Genomic DNA, 25,381 nt, shown 5'->3' on the forward strand with positions numbered 1-25,381 from the left:
AATCCATGCTAGGATTTAGTAACCGGGTACCTACAAATTCCATGTCAATATTACCTATGTCAATTTTGATCCCGGAAAATAACTGCTTTCGTGGGAAAATTACGCGGACAAAAGCTATTCAGGTAATAAAACAACAGGCAGGTTCCAATATGTGTATTTCCCTCATACAAATGCCCTCGACTCGAGATCACACATCACATTCTTCCACATAAAAAAGACCTCGACTATTCGTACGATTACCTATGACATTTTTAATAATAATATTGTAATTACAAAAAGTGTCAACTAAATACAAAAATGTTCGGCGCGCATAGCGTACCAAATGCTTACATACATATACATATTTTATATATAAAGCACTACAGTTAATTTTAAACAATCGTAACCTACGGTGTGAGACGGGGCCGTTAAAAAGGAAAATATTCGAACGAGCCCCGTCTCTAATTTAAAAGAAATATTAACATAGTTTTCCGATCAATTTCCTTTCATTTTATTTTACATTACACATAATAGGTACAAGTAAGACATATTGTTATTCGTTAGTCGCGCCACAGTCGCGCGATAGTAGCGCCACAGTCGCACGACAGTCGCCGCCGGGCGGCAATTGACTGTGAGGGCCCCAAGCCTTGCTATGTACATGTGTTGGCTGCCTGCGGACAATACATATTGTTTATTTATTTATTCTGTTGTATTATATACATATATGGTGACTGGAGTATAAGCTCTTGTCTTTCTTCTTCTCAGTTAGAAGAGGAGCAAATAAGAGTCACACTCGCCTCCACACTTTTTAACTCGATCTAAATTACCTCTAATTTTATCACTTGAAAATTAAAGTAAACTAAAGTTTACCAAAGGACTGTTCAAACTGACGGGAATCCCGCTCGCGACGCGGTACGTGATTCGCTCGCTCCGTTTGCGTCAGCTGACTTATATGGAGGTGTTCAAATTAGCGCGAACAGTCGCACGCGATGCAGCAAAACTGTGCGATTATCGCTGCGAGATAGTTTCAAAATGCCAAATAAAATTTAAAACAAATACTAACGAGTATATCAGTGTTCCCTAGTTGGGAGCCCAGTACGACTGCGAGTACGTGGGCTTGCTCTGCGGCGGCTTCGCGCTGGACGAGCGCCCGCCCGCCGCGCCGCTCTCCTGGGAAATACGGGAATTGTGGGAATTAACACAAAACCATCATCTAAGGGTTAAAGGAGACCAATATACAAATGAGGCTTGTAGATTTGACAGAAAAATTGTGAAAACTGTTTCGTTTCAAATTTTGATATATAGAAATTTAGATGTGCCGCTCTCGAAAGCTTCTAAATCCACGGAATGTGTGCAAAGAAGTATTCCCGGAAACCTTCTCAAAATTGTCAACAAATTACTTTAAATAATGAACGTATCGAAATTTCATTTTTATCACAGTTATTTACAATAATAATTATAACCATACAAATTTTCAAGAAAATCTAACGGTTTCCACTAATTTCCCTATGAGAACGTTCCCGAAAATTTCAGGAAAGTTTCCAAGGGAGAAAATTTCTATATTTGAGTATTTCCTGGCACATCACTGTACAAAACCCTAACAAGTATACGAGCGATATAAAAACACATTAATTTGAATGTTGAGTATTTTTTTAAAGTCAAATCATCTGTCTTGTATTTCGATATGTCGTCGTCTGATCGTACAATTGGCCAACTCGTGATATGCCTATATCCTAATATTATAAATGCGAAAGTAAGTTTGTTACCTCTTCACGCTCTTCTACTCAACCAATCTTCTTGAAATTTTGCATTTATGTAGTTTGAAGAATGGAGAAGGACATAAGGTACCTTTCATCCCGGAATAACAACTGTTCCCGTGGGAAAATTACGTGGGCGAAGCCGCGGGCAAAAGCTAGTATGTAATAAAGGACACATATTTCACTATTTGGTCAATACGATACGACGACGACATATACAAATTGTTTAGGTATTAGCCCTTACATGGAGCTTCTTGACAACAACATATCTTTATGTATGCACGAAAAGCTGAATTTTGTAAGTTGCATTTTTAAAGTAGGCGTAATAATATATCTTTTACATAAATATACATTTAAAAAACACAACATAACATGCTAAAGGCGGGTATCTGTACATGAAACATAGATATCCAAATATATAGTATATGTGTTAAATATATACTGTGCAATATACATAGAGGACTTCTAAATACGTCACACTTCTTTACCCGACTAACGCGTAGCGAAAAGGAGGGTTATGTTATTATTTACGATTAGTATATAATACGATATTTACTTTTTTAAGAAAAACATTTTTCCTTGGTGCGACTGCCTAGACCGACCGGTCGGACGGACTTTTCCTAATGGATCGATTACTGTTTTACTATTTCGTTCGATTCTAAATAAATCGTTGGACTATATATTCTAAACTTTTGAACTTCACTGTATGTACCGTGAAGTTTAGACTTCAAAATTATTTTAAAAATCTTAGTACAAGAAATGTGACGTGAAATAAAGCCCATTGTGCTCAAAATAAACATATATATGTATATATATACGTGTATATAATAACTTACCCGCCTATTATGACTACTGTTCACCCGCGCATCCATCTACAAACGAAAGCAAACTCTAAGAATAATAAATTAAGGTCTAAAATAATAATGTCATGCGGACATCACATATAATACAATGCTACTTAAAAAAAAAACTATTAACTAAATAAAAATAAATATAATTTGTATGTTTGAATTTTCGCACCAAACGGATTTTGGTAAAATTTTAAACTTCAGTTGCAGGTTCTTTAAATCTTTGGACGTCTACAACGAATGAAAATTTTCGCCATGCACTTAATATGACTAAATACATTTTCACTGTGACTTGCATGCTTTCATTCAACATATATACACAACACAGACAAAATATTGTGATTTACATTTAACTGATAATGATATAAAGTGATACAGCTGTGATATTTATGTGAAATATTAATAAAGGGCGATTTACACTTTTTGTATCGTAATATGCAATTTAAGATTGAATAATAGTTAACATAGTATAGAGCAATAGGTTTGTGTCCGTATATGTTAGTGGTTGTGTGTTATGATATCAGATGGTGTGTGTAATGTTGGAATGAAGGAGCCTTGGCTATGCTTAACCAAAACAAAAAATAGATGCCTTTTAAGGTCTGAATGAGTAATAAAACTAGTTATACTTTGATTCTGAGCTAGCATACTAGAATGAGTAGCTGTCATGCCGCGTATCCAGTTTTCTGATATAGTGCGCATTCGCGTAACCCTTCCCCACCGCAAAATTGCGAGAAAGATTTCAATATAATATATAAATATATAAGGACAAATCACACAGATTGCGCTAGCCCCAAAGTAAGTTCGGGACTTGTGTTATGGGATACTAACTAAACGATACTATATTTTATAAAAAATACAAATATAGATAAACATCCAAGACCCGGGCCAATCAGAAAAATATCATTTTCTATCATGACCCGACCGGGGATCGAACCCGGGACCTCACGGTTCAGAGGCAAGTACTTTACCACTGCGCCACCGAGGTCGTCGAAACGCCTAATAAATGGAAAAATAAACCAATAATGACTTAATAAAACAAATATAAAATATTGTTATCAATGGCCAATACCCCAAGTAGTGAGGGTCGTGGGTTACCTGGTGGTGGTGGTGGTGATGCGGCGGCGCGGGGATGTAGAGGTGGGACCCGGCGCCGAAGGGCGGCGGCGTGCCGCTGTGGAACGTCGCCTTCTCGTAACTCTGCCGGAATTCATTTATATTGCAACTAGCTTTTACTCACGTGAATTTCCCACGGGAACAGTTACTTCATACTTCAAATTATAATGTATGCAAAATTTCAACATCAGTTGAGTAGATAGAGCGTGAAGAGGTAACAAACAAATAAACTTACTTTCGTATTTATAATATTAGTTGGGATTACGATAAATATCCTATGACATATGACATAGAAATCTATGTCATAGGGGGCAAACGGGGCAAAAAATCGATTTAATGCCAGGACAGACATACAGCGAAGATGGCAATTATAATATATATTATAAATTATAATATGTAGGCATTATGGTATTTAATTTTGTACAAAAAAAAAGTACCTTAGGCAGGAAAATCGCTTAAGACGAAAATATCACTAGTTTATTAGTGATTTATTGTAATACTGTATGCTGAGCCAAATAAATAAAAAAGACGTTTTACTTGCTCATTTTATTATAGGATAAATAGGCGACTGCCCTCCATAAAGAACCTTTTCTCATGGAACGTCACAGTAGTGGCCAATAAAATCAATAAGCACATTTCTTTCGTCTATCCTGTGGTTGGAAAATGCTTGAACTGGCCACTTACAAAAAAAAATAGTAAAATTTTTTAAAATAAAAATCATATCATTTCAGAAATTAGGCCTTCACAGGCACTTTTTCACGTCATATTCTAAATAAATTATGTTTACCAAAGCTAAAAAACTACTAGCATTTCGGAACGAGCTGAGAAGAAATGCCGAAAGAAACTCATTCAAACAGTGTTGGTCCCTATTATGCCAGAAGGGCTTACCATTTTTTAAATCCAAAGAATGACATCAGGCAGCAATTTGTAAAATCAGAGCTGAATCTTTGAAATCTCAAGGGTTTTTATGTTGACCCCGGGATTCGAGGCTTTACATCCTCCAATGATTTCGAGAGTAGACACGAGAACGCAGAAAATACTCACATTAACCTTGTTGAGGACGTGAGTCTTGTACATAGCATTGCTGAGATCTGCCGTGTTGCCGGCCGCGGTTTTGCTTGCGGCGCCGGAGTATGGACCGCCTGGGGGCAAACATTTATTTATTTAAAATTTAGGAAATCAAATCAAATAATTTATTCAGAAATTAGGCCTTCACATGCACTTTTTCACGGCATATTCTAAATTAAATAATATTTACCAAAGCTACAAACTACTATCATACTACATATACAGAGTGACTTTTTATACAACGGCAATATTTTGTCTACATACTCGCTACACTCAGTCCGTGATATTAAAGAACTTTTCGTATGGGAGCAACTCCGAAATCGCGAAAACAAATCAAATGATCGAATGTTCCATACAAAATCAAATACTTATATGATTAGACGAAAAAGTATGGATCAGCTGATTTTTTTTTGCGATTTCGGTGTACGAAAGTTATTCAGTATCATAGCCTGATCATGTAGACAAAAATATGCCAATGAATAAAAAGTCACTCTGCGGACTCTGGGCTCCGACGCTCAACGGCTGTGAATCAACCGGGAAATCGCTCAGATGAGAAAGTATCACGTCTTTATCCCACACGAGGTAGACATAACCAACAACTGCATGTATACTGCTCAATTTCATATGATGAATTAGAGATGAATTAAATAACTGTCGTATATTAATTCTATCAACACCGGCGGCAAGTACAGTTAAATAGATAGTTTATTGCACTCCTAGAGGAAGCGAGGTGATAATTGCTCGACAGCCACCTTGGGAAAATATCCCCAACAGACCAGATATTGTCTCTGGGAACCAGCACGCGACAGACGGTGTTATGTCGGAGGGTGTATACACCATAAATTTTTAACTATGCCAAAAAATAAAATGGGTACCTATTACTAAAAAAAATCAGTATCTATTACTGATAATATGTGCATAGTCAAAACATAAAAAATCAACATCCAAAATTTATCCAATTATTAATTTGGTTATAATATTGAAGAGAGTGCCAGCAACTACGCTTCATAGTAAAGGTAGGTTTGGTACAGCGGTTCACACAAAGTCGATTTTCATTGATAAATTCTGGCAATTTTTTTATATTTATTTTTTGCCTATGCCAGGGTCATTGCACGCGAGAGCGAGAGAACATGATAAACTATGAATTGAAATAATTGGAGTTTCAAACTACGACCATAAATTCATTGATATTTTGGGATAAATGGAAACCTCAATAACTTAGTGATAAACGATAATATTAAATATTGATTACTCATATGTATTAATAGGGTCTTTAATATTAAGCCTTAAATTTTTTTGGCATAATTAAAAATGTATGGGTGTATATACTTCCAATCGTAAACGCACTAACTTCGCGTTTTAGGCTTGTTAGTTTATATCGTGAGTCGCCCACAGCGCCATCTGTCCTTAGCATTGTGTATCACCTATGTGGCTTGTACGGCCACTGCGTTTAGTTGGCTTTAGCGGCGTTTTGCATGCGGAGTGGCAGTTGTCGCCACTTTACACATTTATTAAGAGCTATACTCCATTGCGCTCGGTCGTTTCTATCACGTCGACAGATCAACTCGCAACCGTATGAATGTTACGACGCACGTGAACGTCAAAGCTCCTAGTGAACAATGAGCAAAGAGGGTCACCCTTGTAGTCCTGGTCGTACTGCTGCGTGTAGGACTGCTTGGCGGGCGCGGAGCCGCCGTAGGGGTAGACGCCGTACTGGTAGCTGCTGGGCGGCGGCTGGTAGAAGTACGCGTAGCCGGGCGGCAGCGCTGCCGGCACCTGCGCGGGGGGGGGGGGGGGGGGGGGGGACGGACGTTATATCGGGTGTGTCCAGCATGTGCACAGCTAAATTCAACGGTATTTTAATATATGTTATAATTGGCTACTTGAATGATATCATATAACATAGAGATGACAAGTCATAACACAATAAACTTCTAAACTGTCAAGTCAGAGATTAAATACTCTGTGGTGATATCAGTAAGTATGTGTGTGTGTAACCTGCTGCGGCGAAGCAGCGTCGGCGCGGCCGAAGCGCTCGCCGGCGCCGAGCCCGAAGCCCGAGTCCCGCGCGCCGCTGACGCCGCCGACGCCGTAGCCCACCTCGTAGTACCCCGTCTGCGGGAACACGCTACTCTTTACATCTCGCAATTACCTATCTACTCCGCTTTAACGGCTAAACCGCTGGACCAATTTTGATGAAATTTGATATGCATGTAGTTAAAGAACCCCGTACGAACATAGGCTACTTATTTTTTTTCAAAAATCAACCCCCAAATGATTATGGGAAATGAAAGTTTGTAAGAAAATCGCCTGTTTCGCTTTCGTAGATAAACACACGCGGGCGAAGCCGCGGGCAAGAGCTAGTATTTAATACTAGCTTTGCCCTAGTCCTTCAAAGTACATGTATTCAAAATTTCAAAAAGATGTATGCTTTACATACAGAAATAACATCATAATCATCATATCGATACAGTAGTGAGTCAAAAATTTAAGAATATTACATAATATGTGGACAAACACAAACGACTCCTCACATTTTCATTAATTTCTTTTTAAACCATACATAATAACTACATAAAACAGAAATTACTTTTTAAACATTAGCCTTTTTGCCTGTCCAGGATTAATGTTTTACTGGCCACCAATAAAAAAGAAAGTCATTATCGTATTCTAGATTTAAATATTTTTTCACACAGTGACAGATACTAATATTCCCGCCGATTGCTCGTATGTAATAATTGATAAATTCATTGTTTTTGGAAACGTCAATATAATTTCATTTAATTACCACTACATAAGTTTCATTTATTGCTGACCAAAGATTTTAAGAAAGAAAGTATTTATTTGCATTTAATGAATATATTAAAATATTATCTACCTATGGCAATTTGCAATTGAAAAATTCCTGAACACTGTAGAAACATTTATCTCATTTAACAAAGTATAAAGTGTAGCCTTAAACGGTTTTTGTTCTCGTTTTTTTTGATAACTTCAGGGAGTTTATTGTAGAACTTTACGCAACTACAGCAGCAATCAATTTGTGAATATTCAGTTCGTACAATACAGTACAGGAAACAGTAGTTTGTTTATTATATTAATAAGAAGTGTATGTATATCTGTGTGTGCGTATGATAGTCACCATATGATGCGGCAGCGTGGTGGTCCTCTGCATGAGCTGGTCGTCGTAGGCGTAGGCGGCGCTGCCGGCCGCGCCGTACAGCGCCGCGGCCGCGTACCCCGCGCTGCCCATCCCGCTCCCGCCCCCGCTCCCGCTCCCGCTCCCGCCACCGCCGCCTCCGCTCGCTGTCACTGACACGTGCGCCGCTGAAATGTTCTTCACAATACTCAACGGCCCATGCGTCTGTCTAGGAGCCAGTTCTCACTCGATCGGAGTTTAAAAATTTGTTTGTTTGACATAACTTTATTGTAATAACTAGATGTAGCCCGCGGCTTCGCTCCCGTTGGAATTTTGAGATAAAATATAGTCTGTACCAATCTTGGATTATGTACCTTTCTAATGCTGAAAGAATTTTTTAAATCGGTTCGGTAGTTTCGGAGATTATCCACCTCAAACATACAAACTCACAAAAGCTCTTTATGATAATAGTATAGATCGACAATACTCATCGGCCCATATCAATGGTTGACCGAAACAAAGCGTATGTCTAAGAGGACTGGCCTCACTCAATCGGAGTTCATTTCATAAATTTGTTTGAAATAACTTTTTGCATAATAAAACACAAAAACATGGAAACATAAAAAGCACTAGTGAAATATATGTATACATGTAACAAAGCAACATCTCCGTATACATCAACCGTTATAAGGCCGACCGGCATCTGCCACTCGCGTCCCCGCTTCCGGTCGTTATTAGTCATTCATATTCATTGTTATTAGCTCTTATCTCTTAAATATAACTCCTTGTTGAAGACTCGGTTGTTTACTTCAATAAATCCTTGTAGTTGGAGAAATCTTGCTACATACATAAATGTATACTTACATGAATTAATTAAAAATATTTTTTTTAAATTCTTTCACCAAAGTTTAACATAATTTCTTCATTCACAAATTTATTCGATTGGGAATTTGCTGAAAACATCCGTCCGATATTGATGATAGTGTGAAGTCTACACAACAAGTATGGTCACTCACCCGTCGTGGTGGCTACTTTGGCGGTGGAAGTCTGTGTGGTGGAGGTAGACGTCAAACTGTTGCTGGCCGACACTGCACTCTCGTACTGTGGGGAGACAACGGGAGTTTATCACAAGTCTCATACTCAATAATATTTTTTTTATAGATTTCATGTCTCTCACTGCTCCATAGGCGACCTTTCTTCCCTTAGCAACGAATAATATTATCGAAATGAACCAACCTCTATAAAAGAATTATCGTGACAACTTTGCACAATAGAGTTTATATTACAAGTAAATTAGTAAGTATTGCATGCACACAATAATTTATTTCTATACTAGCTGCGCCCCGAAGCTAATTTTTAATTTGCTCCCGTGGGAATTTCGGGATAAAAAGTACCCTATGTGTTATTAAAGGTTATATTCTACTCGTGTACCAAATTTCATAACAATACGGTCCAGTAGATTTGGCGTGAAAGAGTAACATACTTTCGCATTTATAATAATAGTAGGATTAGTTACTGGAAGTCCGACTCGGCTTTGCTCGAGTAAACCCTAATTAAAAAGTAGCCTATGTTACTGCTTACGGTTTCGTCTGTTTATGTGTCAAATTTCATCAAAATCAATCCAGTATTTCCGAGTTTATTCATTACAAAGAAAAAAAAAAACAAAACTTAATATTTTCTCTTTATAATATTACTAGCGGCCCGTCCCTGCTTCGCTCAGGTAAAACCTTAATAAATTGTACACCTACACCTTCCTCAGGAATCAAACTATATATAAATAAAACCAGCATCAAAATCCGTTGCGTAGTTTTAAAGATTTAAGCATACGTAGGGATATAGGGACAGAGAAAGCGACTTTGTTTTATAATATGTAGTGATGATTATTAGTATATTATTATATAAAAGAATGGGATAGTTGGACATACAGACGTACCTGCGTGGTGGGCGGTAGTTTGTGCGGCGGATGCTGGTAGTATGCAGTGCCGGTGGTGTAGAGGGCAGAGTATCCAGCAGCGACGTTGGGTGTCGCCACTGTCGTCTGAGCCACGCACACGGTCACGCCGGGTTGCTGCTAATGATAATAATAACAACAATTAATTTAATATTTAAGATGTAAGTTACCTGAATAAACATATTCAGGTAACTTACATCCCTAAATATTAAATTAATTAAAATATTAAAATCCTTGTTCGAACAAAGTAGTGAAGAACAGATTTCCCGCACCTGATAGGAGTTGATGATGGGCTGGTACTGCGTCAGCGTGACGCTGGAGGGGTACGTGCTCATCGCCGACGCGGCCGGCAGTGATGCGTTTGTGGAGTTCACCTGCACACACACACACACACACACATACACACATTATGTTTGTTTAATAAGGTTCAATAAAGTTTAAACCTAAAAGTGTTAAGTTTACTTCTGACCAGTCTGCTACTGTATACACGTCCTCTCAACCTATCGCCGGTTGACTGTAAGAGTTCCCTACATAGAATAAGTCCGCCGTTGTACAGTCAATAGCACATCAACCTACCCTAATTAATTGTAAACTCGCCGCTATTACCGCGCCATAGAGGTTCATGCAGGGTAAATTGATGTGCTGTTGACTGTACATGTATCTTTCTTGTGTTAATTAATGTAGTTATTTTCGCGCAATAAAGTTATTACAAACAAAGCTTTTTAACAAAAATGACTTCATGTACTACAACTAAATGTTGCCCGCTGTTTCGGGATGAAAGGTACCCTATGTCCTTCTCCATACATCAATCTACATGGTATGCAAAATTTCAAGAAGATTGGTTGAGTAGATAGAGCGTGAAGAGGTAACAAACAAACTTACTTTCATATTTATAATATTAGTTAAGATCAGGATATATCTTATTGCATTCAATGCATGCCAATAAAATCATGTGGTTGCAGCAAACCAGTCACCCTCCAAGGGGGTAAAAATTGGGTTCAAAATTTGTACGGGGAAACCAGATTAGTTAGAGTCTAAATATGTGGCCGTCCGAATCAAAAGGGACCTTATGGCGGCTGGCACTTAGGTCTTTATTGCCGTTGTTCGAATACAAAACAACGGCAATAATGGCGTAAATGTCGGGCGCCATAAGGTCCCTTTTGATTTGGACGATCACATATTTCACTGAAGGGCAAAAGCTAGCATATTTATAACATAGGTCACCTGAGCAGCGTAAACATTGGGCTGGTACACCGGCGGGTGGTGGGACACGGGGTGGTGGTACACGTTCTGCTGCGACGGCTGCGGCTGCTGCTGCGGCTGTTGCTGCGGCGTCGTCGGCTGCTGCTGCGACGTCGGCGTCGGCTGCTGCGGCGGCTGTGATTGTGGGACTGCGGGCTGAGGATGTATGTTTCATTTTATTTATTTATTTTAATTTAACATGTTCAAGGAGAACCAACAAGCTTGCATTTTTACACTAGTAATTAATTTAATTGAAATGATCGTCTTTATTATATGATTTTAGTCATAAGTTTTCTTGTCAGAGAGATCTTGATGCATTCAAAACGTGACAAATAATATGTCTGAGCTTAAACAGTTGAGGAACTCCTCAACCCTCATCTGAAGCCGAATCTGGATACAACATGAGGAAAAATTTAACTCTGCAAGAGAAGTGAAATTTTATTTGCACGATTTGTTTTGACACAACCACATTACATACAAAGTGAAGCTTAATACACGTGAGTAGCATCTGGGTGCGTCGTGGTGAGCCCGTGGCTTTATCAAAATCATAATTACATATCTCAGTTGGTAGGCGGTGTGCGCGTGTACCTTGTGCTGCGGTCTCGCGTTGGGAGCGGGCGCGGCGTGCGCGCCGAGCTGCTGCATGCAGGCCGACAGCTTCTCCAGCGCTGCGGAAACACCCAACATTGCATTGTACCACACTATGCTATATTATTCTAATCATCAAATCTATACTATTATTATAAAGTGGTAAGCGTTTGTGAGTTTGTTTGTTTGAGGCGGGGGTAATCTCCGTAACTTCGATTTCCAAAATTCTTCCACCATTAGAACGACACATTATCCAAGATTGCTATACGCTATATTTTATCTCAAAATCGCACGAGAGTGAAGCCCTATAATACATACTACACAATTAAACTGAATCATTAATCGCTTGAAAAAAAGAAGAAAGAATATACGACGTTTTCATTAAATTACAAATAATTAAAGCGACTAGCGCCGCTATAAGAGAAGGGCCTGTTTAGTTATAACGAGAAGAAAAATAAACTACATTTTCTACTGACATGTAAAAAACCTATTATTAATTAATATTTACTGGTAAATTTTATGGAAGTTGCTTATTACGATATTTATTTACTGTATTATTATTATTTATTTAGCAAAATATAACGGTACACAATATGTATCCTTTAAAAGTATTTAGTAAGAAAAAATAGGCACTTAGAAAAAATTCTAACCCAATAATATCATCCTAAACACGTTGACTCACATTCGTCAATCTCACAAAACTGCAAACAATTCCTGACAAGCGTCTTCCATCCATCCACAAACACATCACACTCAGGTTCCTGGTTCAGGAACTAAATCATAAAATCACCATATTATATTTGGCCGTCCAAATCAAAAGGGACCTTATGGCGCCCGACACTTACGCCATTATTGCCGTTGTTTTGTATTCGAACAACGGCAATAAAGACCTAAGTGTCAGCCGCCACAAAGTCCCTTTTGATTTGGTCGGCCACATACATTAATGAGTAAATTTGAACATATGGTTATTCAATTCATTTATCATTTTTAACCTAACGTTAATTGTAGATAGACTATCGTTTATTTGCCAAAATATAAAACACAAAACCGACAAAAACAACAAAACATAGATAATACATGCGGTGAGGTGCGGAGAGGGAGGGGATACTCAAAACCGTGATATGAAGCTTCAAAAGCTAAATTAAGACTTCAGATAATAAAATTCATTATTAATATCTTTCATCATCATCATATCGAGTGTGTTATTGCTAACACTAGTGTCAGATTTTTTCTCAAGTCGCCTAAAGGCATCTGATATGACTTTTGGGACTACTTACCGCCATATAGTGGCAGGAAGTCGAATACACACTAGTGAACTAAACTGTCCACCAGTGTGCAGGTTTCCTCACGATGTTTTCCTTCGCCGGAAGCAAGTGGTGGTCTATGAAAACTACTATACCTATGTGAGTCAGATTGGTATACAAACTCATATGGCACGAGTAGGATACGAACCTAAGACCTTTCGTAACATAGGCGGACGTCGTAACCATTACACCACCACAGCTTCATTCTATGTCTTTCATTTTGGCTGAAGGCTTTCGAAATTCGACTGTTTGTAGTGAAAGAAACATCGTAAGAAAACCTGACCTGGTTAACAGTTTAGTTCACTAGTGCGTTTGCGACCACTTGCCACTAGATGTCGGTAGATGTCATATCAGATGCCTTTGTTGAAATAAAATCTGACACCAGTGTTAGATAACGCACACGATAAGAGTAAATAAATAGAGCCTATGTGGAATGAAACATAAACAACAACTTATTGTTTTGCCATTGCCATCTCCATTTCGGACACTAGCTGACACAACATCAATTAGAATGCAAGTTTCTTTACTAATTTTCTTCATCAGATCTTTCTTTAAAATATATCTATATGAATAGTATAAGATTCACAAAAAGATATAACGCGTAATAAAAACATACGCGTAATACAAAGCAAACGTGAAATTATATACATTCCCACAACGGGAATCGAACCCGACACCTCATGATGAAATATACGACATAGAAACATGGCTTGTATGACAGATTCGCAAGCATTCAAACAACAGTGAATGAACAAAACAAACAGCCCGTCAATGTAGCACGAGATTTACTCGGAGAAAGCATGGTGCTGTCCCGTTCTAGCATCGTGCAGCCTATCAAATGATCGCGTTCTCTATTCATTCAAATTATACATTATTTAATACATATATATATATGTATAATTTGAATGAATAAAATTTTCTGTTTGACCTTTATAGTATCAAGTCCAACTATAATGTGTTTACTATGAATTTTGTAGTCTATACGTGAAAAAATAATCTACTTGAGTTCGACGTTCGAGGTTTTGTCAAGGCTATGTGTCCCGTAATTGCCTCGCGCGTCGTCTATGGGAGGATATATATGCCCTATTCTGGGGCTGGATCACACGCGCGTTGCATGTCCTTTTTATGTATAACATGTATCTGTTGTGTGTTCATGAAACAAAAGATTCGATTTGGCCGAGGGTGTGTAGTGTAGTGTAAACGAAAACGAAGACAAAGACAAAACATACAAGCACACTCACTGCTAGCGCTGGTGTCCGCCGGCGCCGCGGTCTCCGCCGGCAGCGGAGAACTCAGCTGTGGATGAAAACGTGATTTTTTAAAAATATAAGTTGATATGCTTGATCTTTGAAAAGTTTTTGTGGTTTTTTCAAGCGGGTTTCGCCTCTCTCTGTGCTAAATTTCATAAAAATTGATCCAGTAGCATTTCGAGTTTACTCATTACAAATGAAAAATGCTTTTATCTTTATAATATCAGTATGGATATTAATTACACAATAGTTTTGGCTTTTGCGATTTGATTACACGATAACAAATAAATTCACTTCAATTTTTGAACAATACTACTAATATTAGTAATACGAAAGTTAGTGTGTGTGTTACAGACCTCGCGGTCGCGGTCGCGGTCGCGGTCGTGGTCGCCGTCGATGTCGGGCGACAGCGCGCCGAACTGCACGTCCAGCAGCTGCGCCGGGTGCGGCATCTCCACCGCAGACGACGGGATCTGCAGGAGGGGGGGACATTCACATTAATTTATTTATAATAAATAAAAAAAGTTTACCCGCAAAATATTTCGACGTTTCCTTATTGAATTAGCACAAAAATTCAAGAGCTAATGTAACGTCGTCGTTGAGTTAGTAACCCATAACACAAGTCTCGAATTTACTTCGGGGTGAATTCAACCTGTGCGATTTGTCCATACATACTTATACACCATAAATTTTTAATTATGCCAATGTGTGCATAGTCAAAATATAAAAAATCAAAATCCAAAATTTATCCAAAAAATCTATAATAATTGGTTATAATACTTAGAGTGTGCCACCTGACTACTACGCTTCATAGTAAAGGTAAATTCAGTGCAGCGGTTCACACAAAGTAGATTTTCATTGATAAATTCTGGCAATTCTTTTTTGTTTAATTATTTTTCACCTATGCCAGGGTCATTGCACGCGAGAGCGAGAGAACACGATAAACTATGAATCGGAATAAATGGAATTTCAAACTACGTCCATAAATTCATTGATATTTTGGGATAAACGCAAACCTAAATAACTTTAAATTTTGATTACTCACATGTATGAAGTCTTTAATTTTTTGGCATAATAAAAAAATTATGGTGTATAAGAGAATATAGCACCGACCTTGGAGGGCGGCGGCAGCCTGGCCCGCGGCTGTTTCCTGGCGGAGTCCGGGAAGGCGGCGCCGGCCGGGTACTGCGGGTACGCGGGCGAGGTCGCGGGCCGCTGCGACTGCGCCGTCAGCTGCGACAGATACTGCGACTGCGCCGCCGACAAGCTGCCCGACATGCCCATCGGCTGCAACGAACATTGCCCTCACGTACTTGTTTTCACCAAAATATATTGCAAATAAATCACTTTTTTTGGATATACATAACATTTTTTAAGACCTATCAAATAAAAAGTGTTTCCCCCTCTTTAAGTGTAGGGGAAGTACCGCAATGTATTTTTTCTACAGTTCTCTTCGTTTGATTGACGTTAGATGTATATTTCTACCAAATTGATGGAAACGGTGATGGTGTAATGGTTAAGAGCCTGTGCATCGAAAGTTTCCAGGTTCCTACTAGTACCATATAAGTATGTATACCAAACTCATGTACATAGTAGTATTCATCGACCGCCACTTGCTTCCGGTGAAGGAAAATGTTTTCCTTCACTTTCCTTTCCAGGTTTGTAATCATCCAGTGTGCAGGTTTCCTTCTCACTGTGGAGGAAACCTGCACACTGGTTGATTATCAACTCCATTAATAGTGCCAAGAAAATCGTTGTGTGTGTTTCATTCCACGCAGTGACCACGACCCACAGGCATGAGAAACTAACTGTATGACTATGTACAAGTATGAATAGTCTAAGAGCTATACTATAAGGTTTCCTGTTTTCCTTCCTGCTAAAAAAATTGTTTATTTGTTAGACAAATTAAAAAACCCCCGACTTTCAATATTCATTTCGCAACAACTTTAAAACTGAACAGATTTTCATGAAACATGGCTAAGAACACTCGGTATAAAATTATCTATGACACAAAAAAAAAACTAAACGAAAATCGGTTCATCCGTTTGGGAGGAAACTTATAACACGCCTCTTTTTGCGTCGGGGGTTAAAAATCAAAGTTCATCTGTACCTGGTGGTGGTGGGAATGGTAAGCATCAAGCTGGTCCTTGGTGGTGGGCGGCTGTGTCGCCGAGGCCACGGCCGCCACCGCAGCAGCCGTATGGTTGTTTGCCGAGTTTATTTGCTGTGGGACAATGTGCAGTTTTGAGACCCAATTCAATTCAAATCGTTCATTGCCCGTCATATTGTACATCAGTTCTCTTAGCTAGCTAACACTGGTTACATAATAGGCACAATATGAACCCTGTCGGGTATTTGCTAACATCAAAATGGAACGGCAGCCGGATTTATTATAAAATTCAAATTTCAAAGGTTACATAATATGTGGACGAAATTTCTTTCCCTTTTCATACTAGCGACACCATGTCTTGATTATCGTTTTATTTATTACTTGTATATTGTTATAGTTTAAGTACTCTTTTATGTAATCACTAGTTTTTGCCCGCGGCTTCGCTCGCGTGAATTTCGGTAACAATTGTTTTTCCCGGCTATGTACTTTAAACAACATTGTATGTTAAATTTCAAGAAGATTGGTTGAATGGATAAAGCGTGAAGACGTAAGAAACAAATCAAACATACTTTCGCATTTAGTTGTATTTAAGTATAGCTTTTAGTGCTAAACGCGTCGCTGAGTAATGTATTTCTTCTGTTACTTCAAATTGTGTTTATTATATATGTATGTGTTATATATTGTGTTTATTATTATACGATGAACATGTAAAAATCGTAATGTAAATTGAAAATGTTCCGGACGCTGCGACACAAGCATCGCTTAGTGCAGAGTCCACAGTCCAACTTATAAATTGTAAATCTAACTACTAAAATGATTCTGTCAATTATTGTACTTTTTTCTTTGGTGAATAAAGTTATTATTATTATATAGTTAGGATGATCTGTGTAAGTAAAAGTGTAAAATGTTATCAATATTTGATTTTTTTAAAGGTTTCGAAGGATTGTAATGAATGCGGTGAAAATGCTATGCGATAAACAACATTTTTTTTAGGCATTCGTTTAAACGATTCACCGAACAACACAACTTTTTCATAGTGGTAGCAAACTCACGTCGAAACAACACAATTTTTTCACGTCGAAAAAAACACATTTTTTGCATTCGTTCGAAGATTTGTCGAATAACACATTTTTAGGCATTCGTGGTAGGCAAACTCACGTCGATGATAGAGTGGTGTGCGTTGTGGTACGTGTAGGTGGGGATGTGGCTCTCGGGGGCGGCGGCGGGGCCGTTGGGCGGCGCCGCGTCCCAGTCTTCCTGCAACAAACAGACACACACACATACAGTTTTACACAAACATGTATAGGAGTTGTCCAATAATCACGCGCGGCTTGAAAGGGAGGGGGTTCAGCAAAAATCATGGAGGGGGAGTGTATTAAGATATCACATATCACACAAGTATTTCTTTATTTTGTCAAAACGCGCGATTTCAAAACAGAAAAACGAGGTGACGTGTGATACATATTATTATTGTATAATTTATATTTTTTTAAAATGTACGATTTATTTGTAGGTATTCAAAATACACGAGACCAAGGCGAGGGGGATAATAATGCTCAAAAAAACATCACGTGATTAATGGACGGCCCCATATCTATACTATTATTATAAAGAGGTAAGCGCTTGTGACTTTGTATGTTTAATCACAGAAACTTCCGAACCGATTTCAAAAAATATTTCACCATTAGAAGGTACAGTACATTATTCAAGATTGTCATATACTATATTTTATCTAAAATTCCCACGGGAGCGAAGCTACGGGCAACATCTAATACGCATAGTATAGTACAAAACTGAGGTCGGGGCGGGATACTAACTCAACAAATACTACCTAACTATATTTTATATAACATACATAGGTATAATAGATAGTTGAGAGTATTGTATTTAACACAAATTTCAACTTTATACCTCTACGCGTTCCAGAGAAAAAGGGTCTTAACAGACGAACAGACAAACAGATCCTATAGATCGAAAGGTAAACCTTACCATCAGAGGTACGGAACCCTATAAAATAATAATAGAATACCGTAGTAGGGGCTTGCACGGGCGTCGGCTCCGTTTCAGGTTGATTCTGAGTATTACTGCTAGGCGTGAACACCTGCAAACAAAACCATACGTTACTAATATCGTCATACAATCGACTATTAATTTTACAGTTATATAATTTATTCAAAAGTGGCACTTTTTCAAGTCAAATTTTAAATTATAGATGTATTTTCTCAAAACAAACTACTGGCATTACGGAACGACGCCTGCAGAGAAGAAATGAAGAATCTTATTGAAACAGTGTTGGTCCCTATCGTGCCAGAAGGGCTTACCATTATTGTTTCTTATATATTTGTTTTTTTTTCAAACTTTTGAAATTTATTACCAGAGAATAAGTTTCAAAAGTATGAATGGACTTTTTGGGCTGACCGTACGTAAAGTACATGGTCAAAAAGTATACAAAAAACATGTATGATCGAGTAGGTATACAGATTTATGTGGATATATTTTTGTTAGATGAAAATCGGGGACCGAGTGCAGTTATCCAAAAGCATTGATTGCACAAAATACTTTTTTTTTCGAAAGAATCTTCCATTTTGCCAGTTGCTGACAAATTGTAAAAGTCAATCGACCGCCTCACCTTGGTGTCCGAGAGCGACCACGACCACTCCTCATCGTCCCCCAGTCTTCTGTCGAGCGGAGAGAATCGTGGTGCTAACAAATTGTAAGAGTCAATCAACCGCCTCACCTTGGTGTCTGAAAGCGAACTCCTCATTGTCCCAGACTTCTGTCGCGGGGAAAGAGTCGTGATGATGACACATTGTAAGAGTCAATCGACTGTCTCGCCTAGGTGTCTGAGAGCGATTCCAACCAATCCTCATTGTTCCAGATTTCTATTGCGGGGAAAGAATCGTGGTGCAGACAAATTGTAAGAGTCAATCGACCGTCTCACCTTGGTGTCTGAGAGCGATCCCGACCATTCCTCGTTGTCCCAGTCTTCTGTCGCGGGAAAAGAATCGCCCATGTTGCCGGCTGTTGACAAATTCATAAAAATTCTTAAAATTATTTTACATAATAGTCTACAAAAGGGCTTAGTGCGGGTTTGCTATTCACTTCACTTATCACCATCGAATCGAAGAGAGACCCAGCGAACCAATCACATTACGTCTTAGTGACGCAACGACAACCACACAGCAATGTGATTGGTTCACTGCGACTCACTTCGAATTGATTGATAGTGAGAAGTAAAATGTAACCACACTTGCATATGGGAGTAAATATAACAGAGCCAAAGTTTAATGGACCCTGCTGCACGATAATAAACCAAGTGTTTTACAAAAAAAATATTTTTGCCACGAGCTTTTATTGTCGTTTGGCATATAACGCCTGACAAAAAAAAACCATGCCCGTGCTGCAAACGGTCGAGGAGTTCCCTCATCTGTATTGCCATGGAAACTGGGACGACGTGGGAAATTTCAACTCTGTAAGTCAACTGGAAGTGGAAGAAATCTAACTTGAAAGATTTAATTACAGACAGACAACGGGATAGGTGAAACGAAATAAAGCTTGCAATTATCAGCAAGCATTGAAACAGGCTGGCTGAAGCAAAGAGTACTGACCGTCGCTGGTGTGGTTGTTGTCGCTCCAGTCGTGGTCGGGGCGGAGCCCGCGCGCGCGGGCGGCGGTGCCCCCGCGGCGCCCCCCGCGCGCCGCGCCCCGCCCGCCGCGCCCCGCGCCGCGCCCCCGCGCGCCCCCGCCGCGCCCCGAGCCCCGCCCGCCCTCGCCCTCGCCGCGGCCTGACGTAGATAATCATAAACTAATTGGCTACTCTCCAACTAGTCAAGTTGCATGAACTTGAATAAGTTTGGACAAAATTGTATAAATAAAAGAAAGAATAAAATGGAACACTCTATCCAATAAAAAAAAGGTTAAGTTTTGTTTGTATGGAACACCATACAACTAAACGTGAGCATTTTTTCACATATCCCATAAATTATAGATTAGTCTAAGTAAACAAGACAAATGAATTCGGTATACATTGCTGGTTTTCATTGCGGTAAATAAAAGCCTTCGCGTCTACATTTGACCGAGTTCGGCGGTAATGTGGAAGCTACTTTATACATAGTCAAGTAGTCAACTGACACAGTGAAAAAGGAAGAATCTATGTAACTAGCTATTGCCCGCAGCTTCGCCCGTGTGCATCTCTCTTTGTGTCTTTTGTGGATTTAATTTTTAAAAAGTAGCCTATGTTTGAATGAGGTTCTTTAACTATATGCATACCAAATTTCAAAAGAGGTTTAGCCGTGAAAGCGGACCGGACAGACTGACTTCCGTATCAGTATGAATTAAAATGTATTAAGTACTATGTATGAATAGTAATGGCAGTAAGCAGACAATATAAGTATAAACTCACGCGGCCTGGGCGCCGAGCGCTCGCGCGCGGGCTCCGGCTCCGCGTCGGCGGCCGCCAGCGGCTTCTTCTTCTTCTTCTCGCTGGTCTGCCACTCGCCCTGTGCGACGTTACGCAAGTGTCACCAAAACAATTGCATTGTTAACGGTCAATTTTAACTATTACTGACAAAACAGTCAAAGTGATATATCTCTCTCGGGCAAAGATTGTCCAAAGTTCGTGTTTTGTAACAAACGTGTCACGTTTGTCTTTCCAAAAAAAGAAAGATTTTTTTAGAATAGGTATTCAAATTTAAAATTGGCAAGTGCGCAAAAAAAATCGCGTTTCTGTGGAAGCCACCTTAATTTTTTATTTTGTTCTAACCATTTGCGCACTTGCCAGTTTTAAATGTGATTACCTATTCTAAAAATTGTTTATTTTTTTGGAGAACGAATTACCTGTATCCGCTGGTCCTCGAGCAACAGATTGCACGCGGCCTCGAGGTCGTTGTCGGAGTCGTGCAGCGCCGAACACACCTCCTCCTCCGTGCGGCACGTCATCTCCATCAACTCCAGCACCTATTGCAACAATTTGCGAATACAAGCCATTTAAAAGATTAAATAAGCGGTGGTTGTGTAATGATTAAGAGCCTGTGGATCGAAAGCTCCCAGGTTCGAATCCTACTCGTGCCACATGAGTTTGTATACCAATCTGACTCATGTATAGTAGTTTTCAGCGACCACCACTTGCTTCCGGTGAAGGAAAACATCGTGATGAAACCTGCACACAGGTTGATTATTAACTTGTGTGTGAAATGGAGAAGGCAACGACAAACCACTCCATTACTAATGCCAATAAAGTTGTTGTGTGCGTATAATTCCCCGTAATGATCACGACTCTCAGCCATGAGGAATACGACTATGAAAAAAAGATTAAATAGCTTAAAAGTAACATCGCCTTGGGTAACTGTTAGGATGTTATGATTGGACAATCTATCTAATCTAATATGATTGAAAATTGGTTAAATAAATAAATTTAGTCATTTACTTTCTTCTTCTTCTTCACAGTCGTATTTCTCATGGCTAAGGGTCGTTGGATTGACATTGATGATGGAGTGGTTTGCCATTGCCTTCTCAATTTCACACTCAAGTTGACAATCAGAGTGCAGATTTCCTCACGATGTTTCGCTTTACCGGAAGCAAGTGTTGGTCGATGAAAACATGAGTCAAATTGGTATTAAAACGTATGTGGCACGAGTAGAATTCGAACCTGAGACTCTCATCTCCGCGTCTTACATTCAGGCAGTGAAGCCGCGAAGACCTTGGACAGCGCAAAAAGCTAAAAATTAAAATTGTGATGACTTTGATGTAATGTTACAACCGTCTGACCTCAGCCTCACAGCGTCTATGAAAATGAGAATTTTGCTTATATATCTACTATCAAGATCATGTCCCTTAGTCGTCTCGTACGTAAATCCCCACGTGAATATCGTAAGAAACGACCATAGGGGATAAAGGCTTGATAACTTATAGGAAACGACAGAATTGCTAAAGGTTGACGTCAGTCGAGCGGTCATGAAATCAGGCGGAATCAAAAGGCTTCACGGCGCCACAGCCGAGATTGGCACACAACAAAGACTTAAATAGTAAAGCAGTCCATCAACAAAGCCACTAACCATTCTGCGAACGTCGGAGGCATCCTCGCTTTTACGATCGATCATGTGTGCCATGCGGAGCTGTTCTGTGGTTGCCTGCAAAGAATCAATTCAAAAATATTTATTTATAAATACAGGTAATAAATATTATAATACAATAATACAACATAAAATAATAAATATTATAATACATAGATAACTATATGTTATTGGTCAAATTTGTCAAAAAGTCTAATAGTCTATGGCGCTTTATAAAGTAGATGGCGCTACTGTGCCGTATTTTTTAAAATAATAAGGCGGGTAACACCTTAGTGTGCAGCCAATGCGATATAAACTCACCTGTGGCTTGATCTTCTCCTTGGGCTGTGGTTTGTCGGCGCCCTTGGCCTTCTCTGGCGCGTGCTTGTCCTTGCCGACCTTCGCACCACCCTTGGTGGCGCGCGCACCCAAACTCATCTTTATTTGCTATATTTACAGCCTCTATTTACAAGCAGCTGTCGACAAGAGAACATCTATTTACTTTTATAAATTAGCATGATCATATACAGGGTGTTATAGAAGTATATACAACACAATCATGTTGAAACAATCGCGTCCTAAAAATATATATTAATAATAATATTTTTTACAGACCCCGGGCTTCGGGCGCCACAGCCGCGGAAGCGACGGGAACACGTGAAGATGACCAGAAAAAAATAACATTAGTATCCTCTGTAGACATACTTTATAATGACAACACAAATCAACCTTAAACCCTAACGCCCTGTTGATTGAGCTGAAGAATTATATGAAGATTTGACAACCTAACTGCTAACTGACAATCCTGAGTTTCCATATAAAAAGACAAAACCAGTTATCCATTTAATGGTTAGTGCAATATTTTATGAATGCAATAACGATCAGATCTATCTATCTATGAGTCATAATGATTCTTTTATATTGTTTACATACACAAAAACATTGTAAACATTTGAGTGAATAATGCCTACAAGATTGTCGTTTTTCTATAGCATAATAGGCAAAGAAGCATATTGGTTACTGATAGTGTTCATCATCATCATTAACAGCCACTTAAACATCCTCACTGGTGGGGCACAGGCCCTCCTTGTGAATAATTTAAATAGGGAAATGGTTAACATGTAAACGATAATTATAATCATGTCATTTCAAGCAGCTTTCATTTCTATCAAGTTAGCTTTCGAATAAACTCTGATGTCATATTTTATTTGAGTACAGACATGTTTAGGAAGGCTGTTGAAAACTTGAAAGCCATGTTTAGATGTACGGTGGAATTTTGCATATTTGATTAAACAGCAACATCATTTATAGCCTTTCCCTTGGTTGACTTTTACAATCTGGGAGAAGCAGCTGGCTGATTCTGTTTTTATTTCACTCGCATGAAAGTATTTATTCAAGTAAATATTTATCCAAACGGTACAGATAGATAATGGATAGGTAGAACATGGTGTTACTAGTTAACTTCACCACAAAAAAGGACTCTGAGCAACCGGGATAAATGGTCCCAGAATGGAAGATCCAAACAACCACCAACTTGGAAATAACAATAAACAATGTTTTTGAGAAGTGCCAAAATAAGAAAGATACATTTCATTTCTTTGTCAAGATTTAGAGTAATATCAGTAATTAGCTATAAGACATTTCTTGGTAATCCTTATGTGGAAATATTTTTTCCACTTGCATTATCTTTTAAGATGGATAAAGATGTGCAAAATCAAAAATGAATCAACAATAAACAAATCCAAAGAATAGATGTGTCAAAGTATTGATTTATGAAGGTCAAGGCTGAACTTTGGATATCGAGCTTCAATTTGCACTGCACACCTTATCCAACAAAATGTTGGTATTAAACAAACAACACTCCTAAATTGAAATATATCAACAATAAATGTAAAATACATATAAAAAGTGGGTAGAATAATTCCAACACCATTCAATCTATAAAAGTTTAAACTTTATAAAATTATGTAGCTCATATGTCATGTACTAATCGGATTCTCACTACCTATAGAAATTTCTGATAAGGTTTACCATTTCTATGAAAGTATGATTCCAACCAAAAACAAAACATTTTCACTAAGATAATGGCACTCAGGTCAATGTACACAAAGGCAAATACAGCTGTTTAACAATGTACAATAATCATGATAGGGAGGTACTATGATAATGTTTATCTACAATACAAATTACAGGTAGACAACACAATCTTGTTGGGGATGTCCAATTGGAGAAGTAGACGTATATCAATGGCACCGACAAAGCGTCAAAACGAGTAAACAAAACATTTGGGCGGATCGCGATCTGTAAACCGCCTCATTCAAGACAACGCCCAAAAAACACTACAGACCTCAAAAAAACATTACAACCGGCATTCAATAAGATAAACGGAGGATATATTTCACCAGTTTTCGCAGAAACCAGCAATGAATCATTACAAACGGATAACACGAGCAATAGTGGTGTCGAGGAAACGCAGCCATTTCCACCGGAACCCAAGCCAAAACCTGGCAAATCCACTTTTTCACGCAATTTTAACAGTTCACGTCATCAGATTTTAGCACATCCAAGGCGAAATTCTATAGGCCAGCGGCACATGTGGGGGACGCCATTCTTGAAGCACCTTTCTTGGTATCAAAATGACAGTCTTTGTTGACGAAATTATCGTCCACAACACATAATCACACCTTGTTTGCACACACATCAACGCACAATATTACAAGTAATATAATTTTTACCTCAATTCTAATTTATATCCGAAAATTAACCGAATTTATTAGAAAATTTACTAATTTCCATACCTGTGAATGCGCTCTCAAACGCAAGCTGGTCACGTGACTTGCTAGTGTTGTGCCATGTACAGCCATGCAAAAAAATTCGCAATCGTTTAAAATAATGGCCAGTTTTAATGATAAATCAATACTTGTAGATTACTTTTACTTAAACAATAAATTAGAGCCAATACTTTATTATTTTTAATATTTAATT

The 25,381-nt window shown here is 38.7% G+C and overlaps 1 protein-coding gene across 12 annotated transcripts; it reads right to left on the reverse strand.

The window, feature by feature from the left end:
- Positions 1-138: 138 nt before the first annotated feature.
- On the reverse strand, positions 139-25,270 carry LOC128680793 (protein lingerer-like). Of its 12 annotated transcripts, none has more exons than XM_053764203.2 (26): positions 25,195-25,270; positions 22,718-22,872; positions 22,400-22,474; positions 21,183-21,302; positions 20,749-20,845; positions 19,955-20,131; positions 19,288-19,367; positions 18,376-18,447; positions 17,505-17,603; positions 16,347-16,460; positions 15,350-15,523; positions 14,593-14,709; positions 14,228-14,282; positions 11,683-11,762; positions 11,077-11,250; positions 10,125-10,226; positions 9,835-9,972; positions 8,918-9,002; positions 7,905-8,089; positions 6,764-6,880; positions 6,403-6,541; positions 4,742-4,839; positions 3,680-3,781; positions 2,573-2,608; positions 1,043-1,149; positions 139-650 (listed from the first exon to the last, which is right to left on the reverse strand). In XM_053764203.2, exons 2-25 carry the CDS (start codon positions 22,832-22,834, stop codon positions 1,060-1,062), a joined length of 2,643 nt encoding a protein of 880 aa, XP_053620178.1. In that variant the 5' UTR covers positions 22,835-22,872; positions 25,195-25,270; the 3' UTR covers positions 139-650; positions 1,043-1,059. The 12 variants fall into 12 exon arrangements, with proteins under 12 accessions (XP_053620178.1, XP_053620175.1, XP_053620176.1 ...); XM_053764200.2 differs by having other exon boundaries at positions 11,650-11,762; XM_053764201.2 differs by having other exon boundaries at positions 14,216-14,282.
- Positions 25,271-25,381: the final 111 nt, after the last annotated feature.

The sequence above is a fragment of the Plodia interpunctella genome, chromosome 25 (genome assembly GCF_027563975.2).
Source record: "Plodia interpunctella isolate USDA-ARS_2022_Savannah chromosome 25, ilPloInte3.2, whole genome shotgun sequence".
In the NCBI taxonomy this organism is placed as follows: Eukaryota; Metazoa; Arthropoda; class Insecta; order Lepidoptera; family Pyralidae; genus Plodia; species Plodia interpunctella.